This window comes from Mustela putorius, unplaced genomic scaffold (genome assembly GCF_011764305.1).
Source record: "Mustela putorius furo isolate JIRA1106 unplaced genomic scaffold, ASM1176430v1.1 tig00000596_pilon_pilon_pilon, whole genome shotgun sequence".
Taxonomy (NCBI): Eukaryota; Metazoa; Chordata; class Mammalia; order Carnivora; family Mustelidae; genus Mustela; species Mustela putorius.
Window position 1 is genome coordinate 15,598,003 of NW_025421428.1, and position 18,266 is coordinate 15,616,268.

General features: G+C 63.4%; 1 protein-coding gene across 1 annotated transcript in view; it reads right to left on the minus strand.

Annotated features, from left to right (window-relative positions):
• Positions 1-5,664: 5,664 nt before the first annotated feature.
• The window catches only part of NOTCH1 (notch receptor 1), a 43,154-nt gene continuing 30,552 nt past the window's right edge, over positions 5,665-18,266 (minus strand). Inside the window, exons 20-34 of the mRNA XM_045082732.1 lie at positions 17,604-17,757; positions 17,331-17,515; positions 16,714-16,846; positions 16,143-16,400; positions 15,956-16,068; positions 14,944-15,515; positions 14,338-14,766; positions 13,680-13,828; positions 12,766-12,982; positions 12,541-12,628; positions 12,284-12,449; positions 11,443-11,738; positions 10,152-10,299; positions 9,966-10,063; positions 5,665-8,789 (exon numbers count right to left, since the gene is read on the minus strand). Coding sequence (XP_044938667.1) covers positions 7,266-8,789; positions 9,966-10,063; positions 10,152-10,299; positions 11,443-11,738; positions 12,284-12,449; positions 12,541-12,628; positions 12,766-12,982; positions 13,680-13,828; positions 14,338-14,766; positions 14,944-15,515; positions 15,956-16,068; positions 16,143-16,400; positions 16,714-16,846; positions 17,331-17,515; positions 17,604-17,757 — 4,530 coding nt within the window. The 3' untranslated portion in view covers positions 5,665-7,265. The remainder of the gene's footprint in view (positions 8,790-9,965; positions 10,064-10,151; positions 10,300-11,442; positions 11,739-12,283; positions 12,450-12,540; positions 12,629-12,765; positions 12,983-13,679; positions 13,829-14,337; positions 14,767-14,943; positions 15,516-15,955; positions 16,069-16,142; positions 16,401-16,713; positions 16,847-17,330; positions 17,516-17,603; positions 17,758-18,266) is intronic.

Here is an 18,266-nt window from a genome sequence, read left to right on the forward strand (position 1 = left end):
GCACCTGCCAACGTGTTCAGTGTGGGCGCACCTGGCAAGGCCTGGGTCCCAACTGCTGGTGACAGGGTAGAACCAGAGATGGAGGAAAAGGTGCATTTGTGGCTGAAGCAAACAGAAGCTTTGTAGAGGCAAGGGGCAGGAACACAGACAGTGGGAGGTGGCCTCAGGCGGGAGTGCCTTGCCCGGGGCTCTTCAGGTCCTGCACTTGATTTCTGAAAGCAAGAAGGCTCTCAGGGTCTCCCCACCAGGGATGACATCATCAGTCTGGCTTCTCCCTGGCTCCGGCAAGGTGCTATTGAGAGCCAGAAGCCCAGGAGGTGGCCTTGGGGCCTCAGGGGAGCAGTTAGGCTGCTGGGCCAGACTGGTGACTCCCAAGGGCAGGACCCAGCTCTCTCGCTGCTGGCTGCGGCTGCGGCCCACTGCACAGCACCAGCACACACGTCAGCCAAAGGAGCATGCAAGACAGGAGGGCAAGAGCCCCAAGCGTCCGTGGGGAGTACTTTCAGGCCTGGGGCATTGCGGATTGGGAAGACAGAAGGGCTGACCTAGAGCACAGGAGAACGCCCAGAACTGCCCGGTGCCAAGTTCCACGCTGGGTTCAGCACTAACTCCTGAGCATTCATGTTCTTGTCTACAAGTGATGTGGCTGAGCCGTGGGTCTTCCCGAAAGGTTATGAGAACATGGACCAGGAGAATCACCCACCCTGGCTCAGATGGGTGCACTTGGGGAAGTCACCTGCCCCTCTATGCCTCAGCTTCTCCATCTGTAAAACGGGGTTTCAAGGGAGGACTGTGAGCGATTTGTGAGCAGCAGCAGAAATCAAGTCCCGGTGGGACCGCCTGCTCTCCCGAGGGGGCACTAGCTGGACGCTGCCAGCAGGTGGAGGCAGAGAGCCGCCTTTGAGTCGGCAGGCCCTGCAAGCCTGCGCCAGGGGAACTCCGGCTTCAGGGTGCGGGCATCAGGGGCACCTCGGGCTCCTGTGGGATCTGGCCCCGGTGCAGCAGGATGAAAGATTCTGGCTCCTCACATCACCACCCGACCGCGGCCCTCTCCAGGGCATTGTTCCTCTCTGGACTCCCCTGGCCCCGGGAGCGGGGGTTGGTGGGCTGAATACAGCAGGTTCCCCGTAAGTCCTCCCAGAGCTGGGCTTGGTGGCACGGCAGAGAGCCTGTGCTTCTCCGGCTGCGCGCACCGACTTCATCCTCATCCGGGGGCTGAAAAGTGTTTCTCTCCCATATAGAGCCCCTGCATTCTGCGTTACCCTGTCCCTCGCCAGGTGCTGCCAGCCGCCTCCCTTTCCTCTGTCCTACAGACAAGGAAACATGGAGAGAGCAGGTGACTCACTTCAGGCCACACTCTCCTGGGGCTAGTGCTTAGGAAGGAGCAACGTCCAGACAGGGTGACTGAAGGTCTAACGTGGTGTGTTTGCTCTGAGACCAGAGGCACTTTGACCGTGGACACGCTGCGATGTCATCGAAAACATAAAACCGGATGGGCAGTAAGTAGGACCACAGAGAAGCCTAGATTTGCAGTAAGCACTGGGCACATGTCACGGGCTCTCTGGTCCAGGAGCAGCCCCAGGGCTGCATGGAGAACCTCGCAGTCCAGCCTCCAGACCCGTTGCACGCTCGCCCTGTCGCACCCAGAGCGACGTTTTTGTAGTGCAAATGCCAGATGGGGAGGACCTCGGCTCCCGACCGGGGCTGCCGCTGGGCTTCAGGACCACACGGGCGTGCAAGCGTGGGGAGCACAACGGTTTTAGAACTCATCATAACGGCGGCTGTGCCGTTTCTGCGTCCTTAGTCACACACCGGGAGCTTTCTGTCGGCGACCTCACGGGTCCCCTCCACATGCTCAGGAGGGAGGCTGTGAGCAGCTCCTACTTTACCTCTGAGAACACCCAGGCTCAGAGGTGCTGAGTCACCCGCCTCTGGTCCAACGGTGGCCATGAGGAAGGTGAAACCGAAATGACACAAATCGGGAAGTGGGGCCGGGCACACAAGGCAGGCGCAGCCGTGTTTGCAGCCTGGGCTCACCGGGGGCGGCCCCTCAGGCTGCATCCGCTCGGGACCCGCTGGGTGTGGGGGCCCTCTCCAAGACCCACAGGACACACAAGCCCGACCGAGGGCTTCCCAAACTCGTCACTGTGACCCCAGGCAACACTTTGAGATGCGGGGCTTATGGTCTCCGTGTGCCCTGGCGTCCAGCCGGACCACATTGCTTAGGTTCCTGCTTGAGGCACTTGGACAGACTAACTCTTTGGCACTGTGCCAGGGACCCCCACTGTGGGGTGGTCCCACAAGGAGTGGCCCCGGGATGCCCTCCACGGCCCGTCTGTGCCGACAGCGCTGTCTCCTCCTGCGGGGCTCTGGGTTGGTTTCTAGATCAGGCCAGCCCATGAAAGACCCGTCACCGGTCTGCAGTGGGACCCGAGTGGCACCAGCGTGAAGATGGGCTCCAGCACCGAGCCCAGTCTTGGCCAGCCAATATGCTCTGGAGGCTGTCAGTGGCCATGGAGCAGAGCTCAGCCCCTTGGCAACCCTGCAGGGCTGTTAAATCTCTGGGCACGGATGCCGTCCCCTCCTTGCTCTGGCCAGAAGGGGGCAGAGCCACATCTGGGGATCGCGCTGGAAGAACCATGCTGATGCCGTGTCTCGGGCTTCCTGGGTGCCGACAGGTGCCGGGAGGCCCCCTGGGAACCTGTGCCGTCCAGTGTGGCGGGCATGAGCCACACGGGGCAGCTGAGCATGGGGCCGGTCCACACGGAGGTGTGCTGAAAGACCAAAACACACTGGGTCTTAAAGCCGTAGTATGAGAGAGAGAAGAACACAAATGATCTCGTTAACTCTTTATGTCAATTACACGTTGAGATGCTAATATTTTGGATATATTGGATTATCTAAGATGTACTAATAAGCTTTTTTTTTTTTTAAAGATTTTATTTATTTATCAGAGGGAGAGAGCGAGCACAGGCAGACAGAATGGCAGGCAGAGGCAGAGGGAGAAGCAGGCTCCCTGCTGAGCAAGGAGCCCGATGTGGGACTCAATCCCAGGATGCTGGGATCTTGACCTGAGCCGAAGGCAGCTGCTTAACCAACTGAGCCACCCAGGCGTCCCACTAATAAGCTTTTTTTGGTTTCTTTTCACTGTTTTTTATGTGGCTACTGAGATATTTAAAAAATTGCGTTTGTGGGCTGCATTGTACTTCTGCTGGAAGACGCAGCTCCAAAGAAGGTCCCCCGCTCCAACCCGCAAAGGAAGGCTCAGGGACGGGCAGGCGGCTCCGGTGCTGGTCTCACGTGCTGGAGTGTCGCAGAGTGCGAGCCTCCTGAGGAGGGAGGGGACCCGCGGGCAGGGGCTCCCGGCACCCTGGCCGTTGGCATGTGCCTTTGGCCCTTCAGATCGTCTGCTGGCGTTGACAGAAGTGAATGTGCTCACCTCTCGGAGGCTGGACATCTGGGATGAGGCGCAGTCAGGGCGGCTCCTCCTGAGGTCTCCCTGCTGTGCTTGTAGATGGCCATGTGCTCCCGCATCCCCACCTGGTGGTCTCCTGTGCGTGTCTCTGTCCTCCTCTGTTCCTGAGGACACCGGCCAGACTGGAGGAGGTGCACCCGGACGGCCTCAGTCTACCTTCATTCGCTCTCCCCATAGGGCCACGTCCCAACATTCCGAGATCTCGGGTCTCACTGAGAAACTCTGCAGGGGACACAGTTTAGCCCTAACAGATGCCCCAAGCCAGGGCCCGTGTCCTCTCGGGGAGGACCATGGTGTCTAGACGGGAATCATTCTGAGGGTGAGGACTGGCTGAGAATAGGCTGGCTCAGCGCGGACATCAGGGAAGGAGGACCACAGGGTAGAGGGAGAGCCCGCTGGTGCGGGGGGCCTCGAGTCAGGGAGCAGGTTTGGGCCCCAGGGAGAAAAACGGGTGGGAAGCTCAGCCAGTGGTTCTGAGCCAGGTGGGTGGGGATGAGTCCCTGGGGAAGAGACTGCTGGGCTGGCAGGGCAGGACAGAGCCTGCAGCTCTGCAGAGCCCACGCTTCGTGGCCCCGCAGTCGCTCCCCAGACCCTGCAGGCAGGTCCCGGGGCCCCCAGTCCACCTTCTGTCTCTCTGGGCCCCCCTGTCCGGGGCAGTGATGTGTCCGGCTCAGCCTCCTCCTGTCCTCCTGTGTTGGGGTCTGGCTGCTCCGCGCTGCGAGTCAGGCCTTCCCTCCTCTCCAGGGCCGAAGAGTATTTGCCGTGTGCTCAGCATGGGTTCTCTGGACCAACGGGACCAGCAGGGCTGCACGTAGGTATCGAGAGATTTCTGATGAGGAGCCGGCTCAGAAGGTTATGGAGGCCGAGGAGTCCCCAGGTCTGCAGTCAGCGAGCTGGCGCCCCGGGACCGTGGGTGCTGGAGTTTCCAGCCTGAGTCCTAAGGCCTCAGAACTGGCAGAGCTGACAGTTAAGTTTTTGTTGGGAAGTCAGCAGGCTTGAGTCCCAAGAAAAGCGGATGCTTCAGTCCAACATCAGAGAGAGGAAAGGAGCTGTGTTCCCGGACAAGCGTGAGGCAGAAGGACTCCTTAGCCCTTCTGGGCTGTGCGGGCCGTCAGCTGATGGCGCAAGGCCCACCCGTGCTGAGGGCCGCACATTCAAATGTTCATCTCATCCAGAGACACTCTCATGTTTGGCCAAATGGCCCAACCAAGCCGACACATAAAATGAGCCATCACGGTGTGGCCTACCACACATCATTGACCCATGCACCAGCCAATGGGCTTTGGGCCGTTCCCACCTCTTGGCTGCTCTGACTCATGCTGCTGTGAACAGGGGCGTGTGTGGACCTGTTTGGCCCATTGGTGTTTCTTTTGCGCGTACACCTAGGATCTGTGTCACGGGGTGCTGGGAGATCTTGAGGCAGATCTGAGACCGGGTCTACTTCCTCCGTGCACAACTGCTGGGCTGCTCACCGGACTCCATTTCCTGGACCCTCTTGTGCAGTCTACACAGCCTGGGGCCTGACACTGCGTCAGGTGGGAATGAAGCCTCCAAACTCAGCGAGGAGATTTTGGGCTCGCACCTGGGCTTGCGGAGGCTGGGAGGCACTTTGCCACAGAAGGGGATGCCAGACTTTCCCTCTGTTAATCTGGTTTGGATCCACCAGCTGGGGTGGGGTCCGGTGGAGGCAGGAGGGAGAAGGGGAGGCCCCTGAAGGTGCCTGGCAGGGGGAGGCCTCCTCGGTGGTACTCCCTTGGCTTCACAGAACCTTCCCCACTCCCCCCATCACCCCCGTGGTGCTGCTGCTCGGACACTTCTGTGGCCCCCTGTGCCCTCCTACTGGGGTCTGGATTTCCCACTGTGGTCTCTGGGCCCCTCCCCGTATACCTCCTGCCCACAGTGGGCTCTTGGCTGCCATCCCTAGGTTGGGTAAGCGGTGCCCTGTCCCTCTGACTGAAACAGATGGGGGAAGCCTAAATCAAGCCTGCTGTCATGACAGCCACGTTCCCAGACCCAGGAGGCCCCTGCAGGGGGGCCCGGCCCACACGGCCCACACAGACGCAGAGACACTGTAGAACCTCTAAGAGACTAGGGCTGGATGATCGGAGGGGGCAGAACTCCTGGTTCCCTTGGAATAGAACGGCCTGCCCTCCCTTCCTCCAAGAAAGGGAGCCAATGCCACCACCAGGTTTAGCAAAATTGGGATGACCATCAGCATTACTTTTATTGCATATCAGTTAACAAAAAAAGATGAAAAAAAAATACAGCATTTTCATCACCTACAGTTTTGCACGTAAATAATTTTTAAAAAGTTTTTTTTTTTTTCTGTAAACTACACTCTATTTTTACAAAACACAACAAGAATCGACATCTTAGGGCGTGTCTGGTCATGCCCACCAGGGATGGCACAACATTGGCCCTCGCAAGGCCAGGGAGGCTGCCTGGGGGAGGCCATGGGAGCCTCGCCTGGGTTTGCTCTTCGGAGCTACAGTCCAGGCGGCTGCAGGTCAGGTCGCAAGCAGAGCCATGTCCTGACGTCCCTCGTCAGCGTGACCCCGACACACTCGTTCATTCAGATTTTTTAAACAAAATCCACCTTTGACAATGTATTTACAGACATTTACTCTGCCACAGGCTTATACTTGATTTTGCAAGAATCTGCTCCCTCCCCAGGCACATGCCCCCCCCCATTACCGGGAGGGGTGGTCCTTCTGCTGGCTCCTGTGCCCCAAGGGGCACCGTCTCAGCTGCTTGCACCCTTGAGCCACGCTGGGCCCTGGGATGAGCCGCCTCTGTGAACCGAGGCCAGATGCAGCCGTTTTTTCCAAAGCTTGGGCAGAGGTCGCTCTGGGAAGTCTCTCAATGGAACGGGCCGCGAGCTGAGCCCAGGCCCACCGGTGCCGCCGGCCCATCGGGGTCATCCAGGCAGTGTCTTTCCCCAGAAAAGGCTAGGATTCCTCCACGTGGCACCCCAGGTGAGCGCCCCACGGCCACCGGACTCCTCATCTTACACATGCCTGAACATCCAGGCGTGGGGGCAGAGGAACTTCTGGAAGGAACAGGAACTCACAAGACCAATCCACAACTAGGCAATAATACTGAACCCGAAACAAAGATTCATGATCAGTACCAGGAAGTGTGCTCCAGGATACCCCAAGAACACATCTTTAAAAGCATGTTTTCCAAAAAACCATTTTAAAAAAGCCACCAAAATGTATAAACCCCATCATTTGACATTTTATGTCCCTATTTTAGATGCAAATTAATCCACGTGCCAAGGTGTGACGAGGGTTTTTACTGTGTCTGGATGCATCTCCCACAAACAGGGGATGCCGGGTGGGGAGCATCCGGGGTCATGGCAGCGGGCCCAGGCACCCTGGCAGCAGTCTGGACCATGCCAGTTCAAACCTCCCTTCTCCAGCATTGTTTCTTTTGGGATTTTGAAGGAAAAAAAAAATCAATAAATAAATGGCATCTATAAATCATGAATCTTTGTTTGTATTTTACAAATACGTAACCATATTTATCACAAGTAGGAAAACCACGGCTGAGAACTAGTTTATTTTCTTGGAACAGATAAAAGTTGTTACCTGGAGCCATAGAAAACATTACGTATAAATAAAAAGGCAGTGTTTCCTTGTAAAATAAAAGTACATAAATAAATACTAAAAAAAATTAAAATCCTTGTCCTTTTATTTTGTATAAAAACTTGTTTCCTATGCAAACGTCCCTTCGGTCCGTCGGGTGCGGGTGCGGGTGCGGGTGCAGAGCCCGCAGGCGCCCGCGCCGTCTACTTGAGCGCCTCGGGCACGTGCGCGATGTGAGCCTGCGTGCTGGTGGGTGGGCTGGAGATGCCCTCCGACCAGTCGGACACGTGCGAGTGCGGGGACGAGCTGGACCACTGGTCCGGGGACTCGGGGGACGGGGTGAGGAAGGGGTGCTCGGGCACCTGCAGCTGGTGGCTGGGGGTGTTGTCCGCGGGCGAGGACGAGTAGCTGTGCTGCGAGGGCGGGGTCAGGAACTGGGCGGTGGTCATGGGCGGGGCCAGCGCGGCGGGCAGCGCGGTGGGCAGCGCCTGGCTGTCCTGCGGCAGGACCGTGTGCACCGCCAGGCCGCCCGGGCCCAGCGGCGGCGGCACGTCCGCCTGGCTCGGCTCGCCGCCCAGGAAGCCCCGGCCCAGGTGGCCGGCGGCGCCGGAGCTCACGCCCAGGTGCGGCTGCGGGGGCTGCGGGGGCAGGGGCTGCGGGGGCGGGGGCTGCGGGGGCGGGACGCCGGGCGGCGGCAGGCCCGGCTGCTGCATCTGTAAGTTCTGCGGCGGCGGCGCGGGCTGCGCCTGCACCAGGTGCGGCTCTAGGTGCGGCTGGCCGGCCAGGCGTGTGCTGGGCAGGGCCTGGTAGCTCATCATCTGGGACAGGGCGGCGGTGGTGGAGAGGCCGGCGTGCAGTGGGCCCAGCATCCCGTGCTGCAGGGGGGGGGCCTGCGTGCCCAGGGGGCCGGGCGCCACGCTCCCGCGCAGCGGGTTGTACTGGCCGGGCACCAGGCCGTTCTGCAGCCGGGACAGCCACTCGCACTGGCCGTTCAAGCCTGCAGCACCCCCTACGCTGAAATTCACGGCGGCGCTGCCTGCGCCGGCACCCAGGACCGTGCTGGTGCTGGAGGCCACCGGCAGGTGGGAGAGCCGGGGCGGGCCCCCCTCGAAGGCCAGCCGGCCGCCCGCGCCCAGGGCGGCCATCTCGGGCTTGGCAGCCACGCTCAGGTGGCCAACACCCAGGTGGGCGTCGGGCATGCCGGGCAAGTGGCTGAGGGGCACGGACGGGGACTGCTGGAACGGAGAGGACAGGAGGGGTGGCGAGGCCACGTCCGACAGGTAGCCGTGGGGTGACTCGAGGGAGTCCACGGGCGACAGCACGCTCGAGCTGTCCAGCAGGCAGCCCTTGCCGTCCTGGGATTTCTTCCTCCGCGCCTTGAGGTCCTTGGCTTCCTTGCCGCCGCAGGCCAGGCCCTTGGTGCTGGGCTTGCGGGCCTTCTTGCCTGGCACGGCCGGCTTGAGGTTGCCCAGGTAGCCATTGGGGGAGCAGAGCGGCGGGGACAAGGTGGGCGCGCCGCCCAGGGCGGTGCCGTGCAGCGGGGGGCTGCGCACCAGGCTGTACTCGTCCAGCAGCCGCACGATGTCGTGGTGCATGCGCTCTTGTGCGATGTCGCGAGGCAGACGGTCCATGTGGTCTGTGATGTCCCGGTTGGCGAAGTGGTCCAGCAGCACCTTGGCAGTCTCGTAGCTGCCCTCCCGAGCAGCCAGGAACAGGGGTGTTTCCTCCTGGAGTAGACAGGCAGGCAGGTGAAGGGGTCACCCGCACCCATGCCCCGTCACCAGAGGGATCAAGGCAGAGAGACGCTCACGAGGGGCCTGTCCTGTAACCCCACGGTCAGCTGCCCACGTCAGGTCTTACAAATAGCCTTAAAGTCCATCTCCTGAGCCGCTCTGAGGCGGTCGGCGGGACCCTGCGTCCTGAGTCACCGGGACTTCAGCAGCATAGGGAACAAAGACCCTGTGGGAGCCTATAACCAGGACCTCCCCCTGGCCACCCGCACAGCACAGCCATGAGAGTGCACCAGCTTCAGGGGCTCAGGGACCCCACCGTGTGTCCTTGGGCACCAGGGTGGGGGTGCCCCATCCCAGACAGTCCCCAAGGGACTGTCCCTTCCTGGAGCCTCCGTTTCCCTGTCTGCCACCCGTCCCCAGGAGGCTGCTGCATGGCCGGATAGTGCCTCCCTGGCTCACATAAGGCTTTGGCCATAGCCTGATGCCCTCTGGCAGACCCTGCCTTTCTGAGGCTCAGCCTCCCCAGTGGGAGGGTAGGGATCATATGTCACCCACAGGTGACTCAGGAATGCCAGGGTCCAACAGCTGCTTTGTCCCCCAGGAAGGAAGGAGAGACATCTGGGGGGTCAGGGAGATGCAGGCAGGGCTCAGCTGCCGGGGAGCTGGGGTGTCTGCCTGCACCCTGTGAGCCCCAGAGCTCAGACTATGGGCTTTCCTGAGCCTTGGGCACATACTGAGCAATGGTGAGCCCCAGGAACCGTGGTACCACCAGAAGGAAGGGAGCCACTCGGCTTCACACCTGGGGCCTCACACTGTGCCAAGCCCCATACCCCACATCCAGCAGTGCTCAGGCTCTCTCTGCACCACCTGCTTCAACCCTCCACACCCTGGTGACCGCCGAGGACAGAAGGTGTGGTGCCGATCTCGGCGACGCGGGACAGCCATGGCCATGCCACGTGCTGAGCACGCGAGTGCTTGGAAGGCGTCGGGAAGGGCCCAAGAGTGAGCTGTGCACAGGCCCCGAGCTCAGGGCTCGTCGTGGGGCCCTCCCAGCTTTGGAAGTCAGAGCCCAGGGGTTTACGCAGAGGGGTGCGGTGTTGCCGTGCTCAGAAGAAAGGTGTGGTGCCGGGTGGAGGGACCCGCCAGCCCCGGCCCCGGCCGCGAGCCTACCTTGTTGCTCTGCATGTCTTTGTTGGCCCCGTTCTTCAACAGCACAACGGCTGCCTCCACGTTATTCACTGCGGCGGCCCAGTGCAGGGCAGACTTGCCTGCACGGGGAAGCAGAGGCTAGGCTGGGGCAGCCCTGGAGGCGGTGCCCCCCCGCCCCGCCGTGGGCCGTGCTGCAGCCTGCCTTACCCAAGTCGTCCACGGCGTTGACGTCCGCGTGCGCGTTGATCAGGTCCTCCAGCATGCCCTCCACAGCCAGCCGGGCGGCCAGGATCAGCGGCGTCGTGCCGTCGTGCATGCGGGCGTCCAGGTCCGTGGCTCGGTTCCGGATGAGGATCTAGACAATAGGGCAGGGCTCAGGCTTGGCACACCAGGGTCGGAGGCTGCTGGCCTGGAACTGATGCCTGGGAACCAGCCCGCAGCGCCACAGAGCCCCTCTTGGGGTCCACACGGGCCCAGCCAGTGTAGACGGCAGCAGGAGCACAGGAAGAGTGGAACTGCGCTGGCCACAGCCGGGGGGGGCAGGGTCCGGGGCGCTGGCCATGCTGCCCACACGGACCTGACCCCCGAAGCCCAAGTGAGTACGTCTCATCCTCACCCTGCGCCCGGCTGCCACCCTCCCCACCCACCCCAGGACACGGAAGGATTAAATCTCTGCCCAGCCACAGTGGGCAGAGCCACGCCTGGACCACGGACTGAGAACTGCTGAGCTATGCCGTGTCCATGCAGGACACAGAAGCACCAGCAGTCCCTTAAGTGCTGCTGTGCCCTGGGTCCCAGGCGGGAAGGAGGGTCATGGTTCCCTGGTGGGGCAAGGGGCAGGGTGCCGGGCAGCACCAGGGCTGGCCTCACTCCCATGGAGCGCCCACGGGATTTACACGTCCGCACGCCTGAGAGGCCGTCAGAGTGGACACAGCCAGAGCCTGAGTCCAGGGGCTCGTCTGCCCGGTGCTCCCTCAACAGCCTCATTCCGTTACTTCTACAGGAGGATAACGCACCACAAACCAACCACTACGGTAACAGCTTCGTGACAACCCCGCCCCCCCCCCCATTTGTGCCCAACCTTGCCTGTTCGGGGCAAGGACGCCCAGAGCCTGGGGACTCGTAGCAGGGAATCCGCTGGTGGCTTTGCAAAGGGAGTCTGTGCAGGGACACCCCATCCCTGGGCTCCCTGCGAGGTAACGCCCTGGGGCCGCTGCTGCAGGCGACAGCCGTGCGGCCCTTCTCACTGCCACGAGCCACGCCTCCAGCCAGCCCCCCGGCCCCCCCGCCAGCCCCGGGCCACGTCAGCCTCCTGCAGGCCCCCTCCAGCCTGCCATCCCCGCATGTGCCGGACTCGGAGCGGCAGGGCTGCCGGGATACTATGGGCTCCACTCAGTGTTGGGCTCTGGTGCCCCGTGGCCTAGTCGCGGCCCGGACCAGGAGGCGGGTGGGCGGGCCAGGGGCTGGTGAAAGGGCGCCCGTGGCAGCAGCTGCCCACCTGGAAGACTCCCTGTGCGTCGGCAGACACGGCCGCGTGCAGCGGAGTCCGCCCCATGTTGTCCTGGATGTTGGCATCTGCGCTGGCCTCCAGCAGGCGCTTGGCCGCATCGGAGCGCGAGTAGCGGGCGGCCAGGTGCAGGGCGGTCTCGCCGGTGCGGTCCGTCTGGTTGTGCAGGCTAGCGCCCTGGTAGATGAAGTCGGAGATGACGGCCGGCGCGTCCTCCTCGTCCTCACTGTTGCCCGTCTCCAGGCCCCCGCCGCTGCAGGAGGCGATCATGAGGGGCGTGAAGCCGTCTGTGTGAGAGCGGGGCGAGGGCTCCGTCAGGAAGGCGGGCCCCCAGCGGCGGCACTGGCGGGCGTGCCGATGGTCCCGAGTTGGTGGGCGCGTGTGGACGGGCAGCCCAGCCCGTGGCACCCGGGGCCCTCAAAATCAACTTGAGCTTCCCGAGGGTCAGAACCAGGTCCAGCCGCCAAATGGCCGGTGGGCAAAGGCGACCCAGTGGCTCTGCTTCCTGACCTGCACGAGACCCTCACCAATAACCCAGCTGAGAAGAGACCACACAAGAAATGCGTGGCTGGGAAATCAGCTCCTCAGACGGATGTTTCAGGACAAGCAGTTGATTGGGTGGGCAGAGAGCCTCCCCCCGGCGGGAGTGGCTACGAGCAGAGCCTCCCGGGAGGTCCCACCTGCTCCAAGGAGGGACACAGCTTCCTCCCCACCCCCTCACACCCCCGGTGCTCAGCTTCCAGAATGCCGACCCCTGGCAGGCTGCTGGGTGAGGGCGACCCTATCCTGAGAGCCTCTGGGGGGCGGTGCAGGCGGCCGGCTGTGCTCCTACCTGGCCCTCGGACGTTGACGTCGATGCAGTCGGCGTCGGCTTCGCCCTGGGGCGGCGTGGGGGCCATGGCCGACACGCGCAGGTCGGCGGCGTCCAGGTGCTGCTGCGTCCACTGCCGGTGGTCTGTCTGGTCATCCCGGTCGGGAAGAACCACCGGCTCCTCGAACTGAGGAAGGGGTGAGCGGAGGGCCCCGTCACGTGCAGGCTGGGGCAGGGGTGTGGCCGCCTGGGGAGGCCCCGGAGCCCGCCGGACTCACCCGGAACTTCTTGGCCTCCAGGTCCTCATCATCCCACTCATTCTGGTTGTCGTCTATGAGGGCGCCGTCTGAGGCGTTCTTCAGGGGCCTAGGAGCAGGGGGGCGGGAGGTGGGACTGAGTGGGGCTCTCCTGAGGCCGTGGACCGCGCGAGGCGTGGCCTGTGGGTCGGCAGGAGTGTACCCCGTCTCCCCCAAGCCCCCCAAAGCCGCGGTGCGTCCACTAACTTGAGGCCCACGGAGTCCTCGCCGAGGGGCTCCCGCCGCTTCTTCTTGCTGGTCTCCGACACCTTGAAGCCCTCGGGGAACCAGAGCTGTCCATGCTGCCGCCGGCGCTTTCGGGACAGCAGCACCCCGCAGCCCACAAAGAAGAGCAGCACGAAGGCGGCCACGGCCACGTACATGAAGTGCAGCTGCGGGGGCGGGGGCGGCTCCACCGTCTCACCTGCGGGCGCCCGGACATCAGGCGGCGGCTCCGCGGCAGGCCGGCAGCCGGGGGGCCGCGGACTGGCTCCGCGGCTGGGCGCCTTCTCACCCGCTCTCCTCCATCCCGCCCCCCAAAATAAGGTCATTTTCTACGCGATTAATCAGAATTGCAAACTATCGCTAAATTCTCTCCTGCACCAGCCGACTATCTGGAGACGGCTTTTACTTTTTTCTCCTTTAAGGGAGAGGGATTAGCCAACTTCAAATCACTGCACTTGCATTGAGCTGTTAAGACAAAGGATTTAGGGGGATTTTCGAGATACAAACTTCAACACTTCACATGACACCGATCAATTCTTCCCCCTCTCTCTCTTTTTTAAAAAGCTGTAATGATTTTGAAATAATACCCAACAAAGAAAAATCAGGGGAGCGAGCGGGGGGAGAAAAAGGCTCCCACTCTCTGGCAGATGTGTCCGTCCCCTGGGCCAGCCGCACCAACAGCTGTCACTACGGGTAGGGAGGGTGCACCAGGCAGAAAATCCCACAAAAGTGCTTCCTGAGCTCTGGATGGCATGACACGCACCCGTGGGCAGAGAACGGCACAAGGAATGCAAACACTTGGTGGGGGGACTGGGAGACATGCCCCCTCCCAGGCAGACTTTCCTTAGAAGCCGGCAAACCGTCCCCCGGGAGCAGGGCCGGGGCGGACCACTCACTCTGCACAGCCTCGATCTTGTAAGGGATGTTGAGGCTCCCCAGTGAGGCCAGGGCACCCAGAAAGGCGGCCACGTCCGTGGCGCTCTGGAAGCACTGTGAGGACGACTGGACGCACTGCCGGTTGTCGATCTCCAGGTAGACGATGGATCTGGGGGAGCACCCAGGTCAGGGGGCTCAGACCTCCGGTCTGCTTCTGCAGTCACCCCGTTTACCCCCGGCCCACAACATGGTCGCAGTGGGGGAGGGGGGCACTCCCAGGATGGGTGAGGTGGCCCCGGGGCCACAGGGAGTCCCGGAGGCAGAGAACCACCCTGGAGGCGGACTGTGCTCTCTGCGGCCCACCAAGTTCAGCACCACATGTAGCAGGGCTGTGGCACCTGAGACCCTCAAAGTGCTCTTCCAGCCAGACCTGCCGCCCTCTGCCTTCGTACCAGGGAGCCTTCGTACCAGGGAGCCTTCCTACCAGGGGCCGCAAGCATTCTTCTCCCATCTCAGGAGGACAGAGATTCGGGGAGTCCAGTCCTTCTCTGGGAGCTGACCCCAGGCGCTGCACCCCATACCCCAGAAAGTGCCCTGGAAGCCCCCAGTCTTGTCGGACCCTCCGTGTGTCCCGCCAACAAGTTTGGAGGGCCCGGGGGAGCCGTGGGAGCTACTCACCCGCGGATGTCCATGGGGTCCAGCTCCCTGCGCCGGCGGCCGGCCCCACCGCCCGGCAGGAGGGCGGCCTCCACCCGGTCCAGCAGGGCACCAGACATGGCCCAGCCGTCGGCCGCACGCTTGATGGGGTGTTTGCGCAGCTCCTCCTCGCGGCCGTAGTACGGGAAAATCATGGGCTGGCCGTGGGCGTCGCGCTTGAACACCACGTTGGTGTGCAGCAGGCGGCTGAGCTCCCGCAGGAAGTGCAGGGAGCGGTTGCGCAGCTGTGCGGGCGGCGTCAGCACCACCAGCACCAGCGTGCCGGCCGCCAGCCGCTCGGGCACGTGCTCTGCGCAGTCCAGCCCGTCCCACTCGCACTCGGCACTGTTGCAGCCCTGGTCGCAGTGCCCGTCGCCAAAGTGGTCCTTGCAGTACTGGTCGTACAGGGGGCTGTGGACAGAGGGACGCGGGGGTGCGCGGGCTGTCACCAGGCCCCGCCCTGCCGGCAGCCCCCACCCAGCCCGCCCCCTCCGCAGGACCCCCGCCTGCACCTGCCTAGCTACCTGTGCCCCAACCCCCCTCCCCTCGCCCTCCCCGAGCGCTGCCCCGGCCGGCCCCCCGCCTCACTTGCACTGGCCCTCCGCGCGCTGGCAGTCGAAGCCGTCGAACAGGCAGCCCGCGGAGCTGCACTGGCCGTCGCAGCGGCCGTTGCTGAAGTACTTCCAGCACTGCAGCGACTGCGAGCAGTTCTGCCAGGGGTCGTTGAAGTTGAGCGAGCAGTCGCCGCCGTCCCAGCCGCACGCGTGGTTGTTGCAGGCCAGGCTGCACACCTTGTTGCCCGCCTCCTCGCGGCACTCGGGCAGCGCGCACGCCTCCTCGATCTGCGGCGGCGGGACGTCCAGGCCCAGGCCACCCCCGAAGCTGTAGTCCAGGATGTGGCACAGGAGCCCGTTGAACTTGGCGGGGCACAGGCAGCGGTAGAAGGGGCTCTCCGCCGTGGGCTCGCAGCTGCCCTGGTTGTAGCAGGGGTTCCCGCCCACGCAGGGGCTACCGGCCGGGAACTGGCACTCGGGGCCGGTGAAGGCGCCCAGGCACAGGCAGGTAGGGCTGCGCGGGCCCGAGATGCACGTGCCGCCGTTGAGGCAGCGCCGGCTCCCACAGGCGCGCGCGTCGTTCTCGCAGGTGGCGCCCTCGAAGCCCTGCGGGGACAGGCGGCAGCCGCGCGTCAGGGGCCCGCAGTCCCTGCACTGGACGGCACAGCACCCCCCACCCCGCCACGCACCGGAAGCCCAGGTGTTGTCAGGGGCGCTCTGGGAGCTGCAGGCACTGAGCCCTGGAGCGTGCGTGTCTGCTGGGTTTCTCGGAACCCTGACCAGCAGCCAGGACACCAGTGTGGGCCGGCCCCTCCTCACCCCTGTAAGCGGGACCAGGGACAGAGGGGCGTGGCCAGTGCCCCCACCAGGGCGTTGTGAACCCCAGATGCCTCTGAAAATCAAGTCCCAGCAGAAAGCCTGGGTCTGGGAGCCAGGAGGACGCAGCCCAGTTCCAGCCGGCCCTTATCCTCTGGCGCTCCGTGATCGATGGCAGCATGGGGGCATCTCCCACCACCGAACACCAAGCAGCCCCACGTGGCACCTACCGCCGGGCACTTGCAGATGAACCCGCGGGCCGTGTTGGAGGCCACGGCGCAGGTGCCCCCGTTCTGGCAGGGCCTGCCTTTGCAGCCGTTGATGACCGACTCACAGCGGCGTCCTAAAGAGGAGAGCGGGCATAAGGCACTGGCCGCGGACAGTCCAGCCTCGGCCCCGCCCACCCCCAGCACCCACCAGTGTGGCCGGCGCGGCACTCGCAGTAGAAGTCGTTGACCCGCTGCACGCAGTTCTGGGTGCCACGGGCGTCGCAGGGGTTGGACAGGCACTCATTCACGTCCCCCTCACAGCGCTCGCCCACGAAGCCGGGTGGGCAGGTGCAGCTGTAGCCGCCCACCTGGTCCACACAGGTGCCGTTGTTAAAGCACTTGGGGCCCCGGGAGACGGGGTCGATGGGGGGGCTGCAGTCATCCACGTTGACCTCACAGTGTATGCCTGTGGAAGCCCGGGCGCTGTCAGGGACCTGCGCTGGCCTCATGCTGGCCTAGCTCCGTCCCAAGGGCGTTCCCTTCAGCAGTCAGGATGGGACCACACAGAGGCTCGGGAGAGAGGACGCACCCACAGGGCCCTCCCGCCCAACAGGCTGCCCTGTGCCAGTGGCCTGGCTACGCTCCGTCCCTTGGATTTTCCTCTGCTCAGCGCCACAAGGCAGAACGGAAGCCGGGACTGGGTCTGGCATGCTTGTGGTCGGTGTCCGATGTGCCCACTTGGCCCCGGACCCCAGCCCTGGGGTGTGGTGAGCCCTTACCCTGTGTGCCCCGGGGACAGGAGCACTTGTAGGTGTTGGGGAGATCGATGCAGGTGCCCCCGTTCCGGCACGGCTGGGACAGACACTCATTGATTTCCTCGGAGCAGTTCACGCCATGGTACCCGGCCACACACTGCGGGGACACAGACCAGGGGTGGAGGCACGCGGCTCAGTGGGGGACGGAGTTGCGGCCCTCCGCACCCTTCGAGGGCTGCCAGGGCCACACGGGCTACCCTCTTAACCAGTGAAGGCTTGAGTCCCTCATACGTGGCCAACCCGGAGGAAGACCTCCACCCAGTGGACGCTGAGGAGGGTCAGAGCCTGGGCCAAAGCTCGTCTCGTGAAACAGGGGTCACCTCTCAGCAGGTGTCGGCTGAGCCCAGAGGGAAAGCTCTGGGGAAGAGGACACAGAGGGCGACTCGACGCCATATTTCCGAGTGGTCTTCCTCTTCCATGGATGCCGCCACCAGGCAGTCCTCCCTGATTGTCACGGCCCTCCCTTCCCACGACCCTATCTGTCTGGTTTCGCCTTCCCTGCCGTGCTTGCTCGCAGCCTCGGGCCTGGCGCGCGGTGGCCTCCCAGCAGCATCCCCCGCCCCCGCAGGACCGGTGCCCACCTCACAGGAGTAGCCACCAGGGTAGTCGGTGCAGGTGGCCCCGTTCTGGCAGGGGCTGGGCGAGCACTCGTCCACCTGGTCCTCGCAGTAGCTGCCTGTGTAGCCCGCCTGGCAGCGGCAATGGTGGGTATTGCCCGCATCCACGCAGAGCCCCCCGTTTCGGCACAGGTGGGTGACGTTGATGTCTGGCGGGGAGGTGAGGGGCAGGGGCGTGAGCCGGGGTCGGCAGGCGGGGGACCCCCGGGGGGCACCGGGTCGCCCGCAGCTGGTTACCTTGCCGCTGGGCGGCCACCTCACAGGACACGTTGGGCACGTCGCAGTAGAGGCCGGTCCAGCCGCTGCGGCACTCACACCGGTACAGGGCGCTGGTCTGCCAGCACTTGCCACCGTTCTTGCAAGGGGAGGAGTCGCACCAGCGCACCAGGCTCTGGGGGCGGCAGAGGGTGCCCGATGCTCACTATCCCCCCAACCCCGCCCGGGCCCACCCACCCGTCGGTACCCAGCACACACCTGCCAGAGTACCCCACGCCCGGAGTGGGGGCTGGGAGCCCACCCCACAGACGCGGAAGCTGAGGCCCGGGGGCTGCCCCTCCCTCTGCTCAGGGGCCGGCTGGCCGGGGTTGGGGAGGGGGTCGCTCTTTGTCTGGGCCCTCAGCTAATCCCGATTGGCCTTTCCTGAAGGAAGGTTCTTCTTGGGAAGTAAACTAGTCTGTTGGGACTTTCTGTAACAAGTATCTGACGTGGATATATTCAATAAATATACCTCTTTAATACTTTTGTGTATTTTCTATAAAAAAGCTGGTTTTTAGCTGTTTCCCTCCCCTTCTTGATCTTATTCCATAAACCTCTGCTCCTGACCTGAAAGCCCCAGCTCTGCACTTGCTTCCTCCAGGGACAGTGCGGCCTTGGGCCGGGCCCTGGGCTGGCAATTGGGGT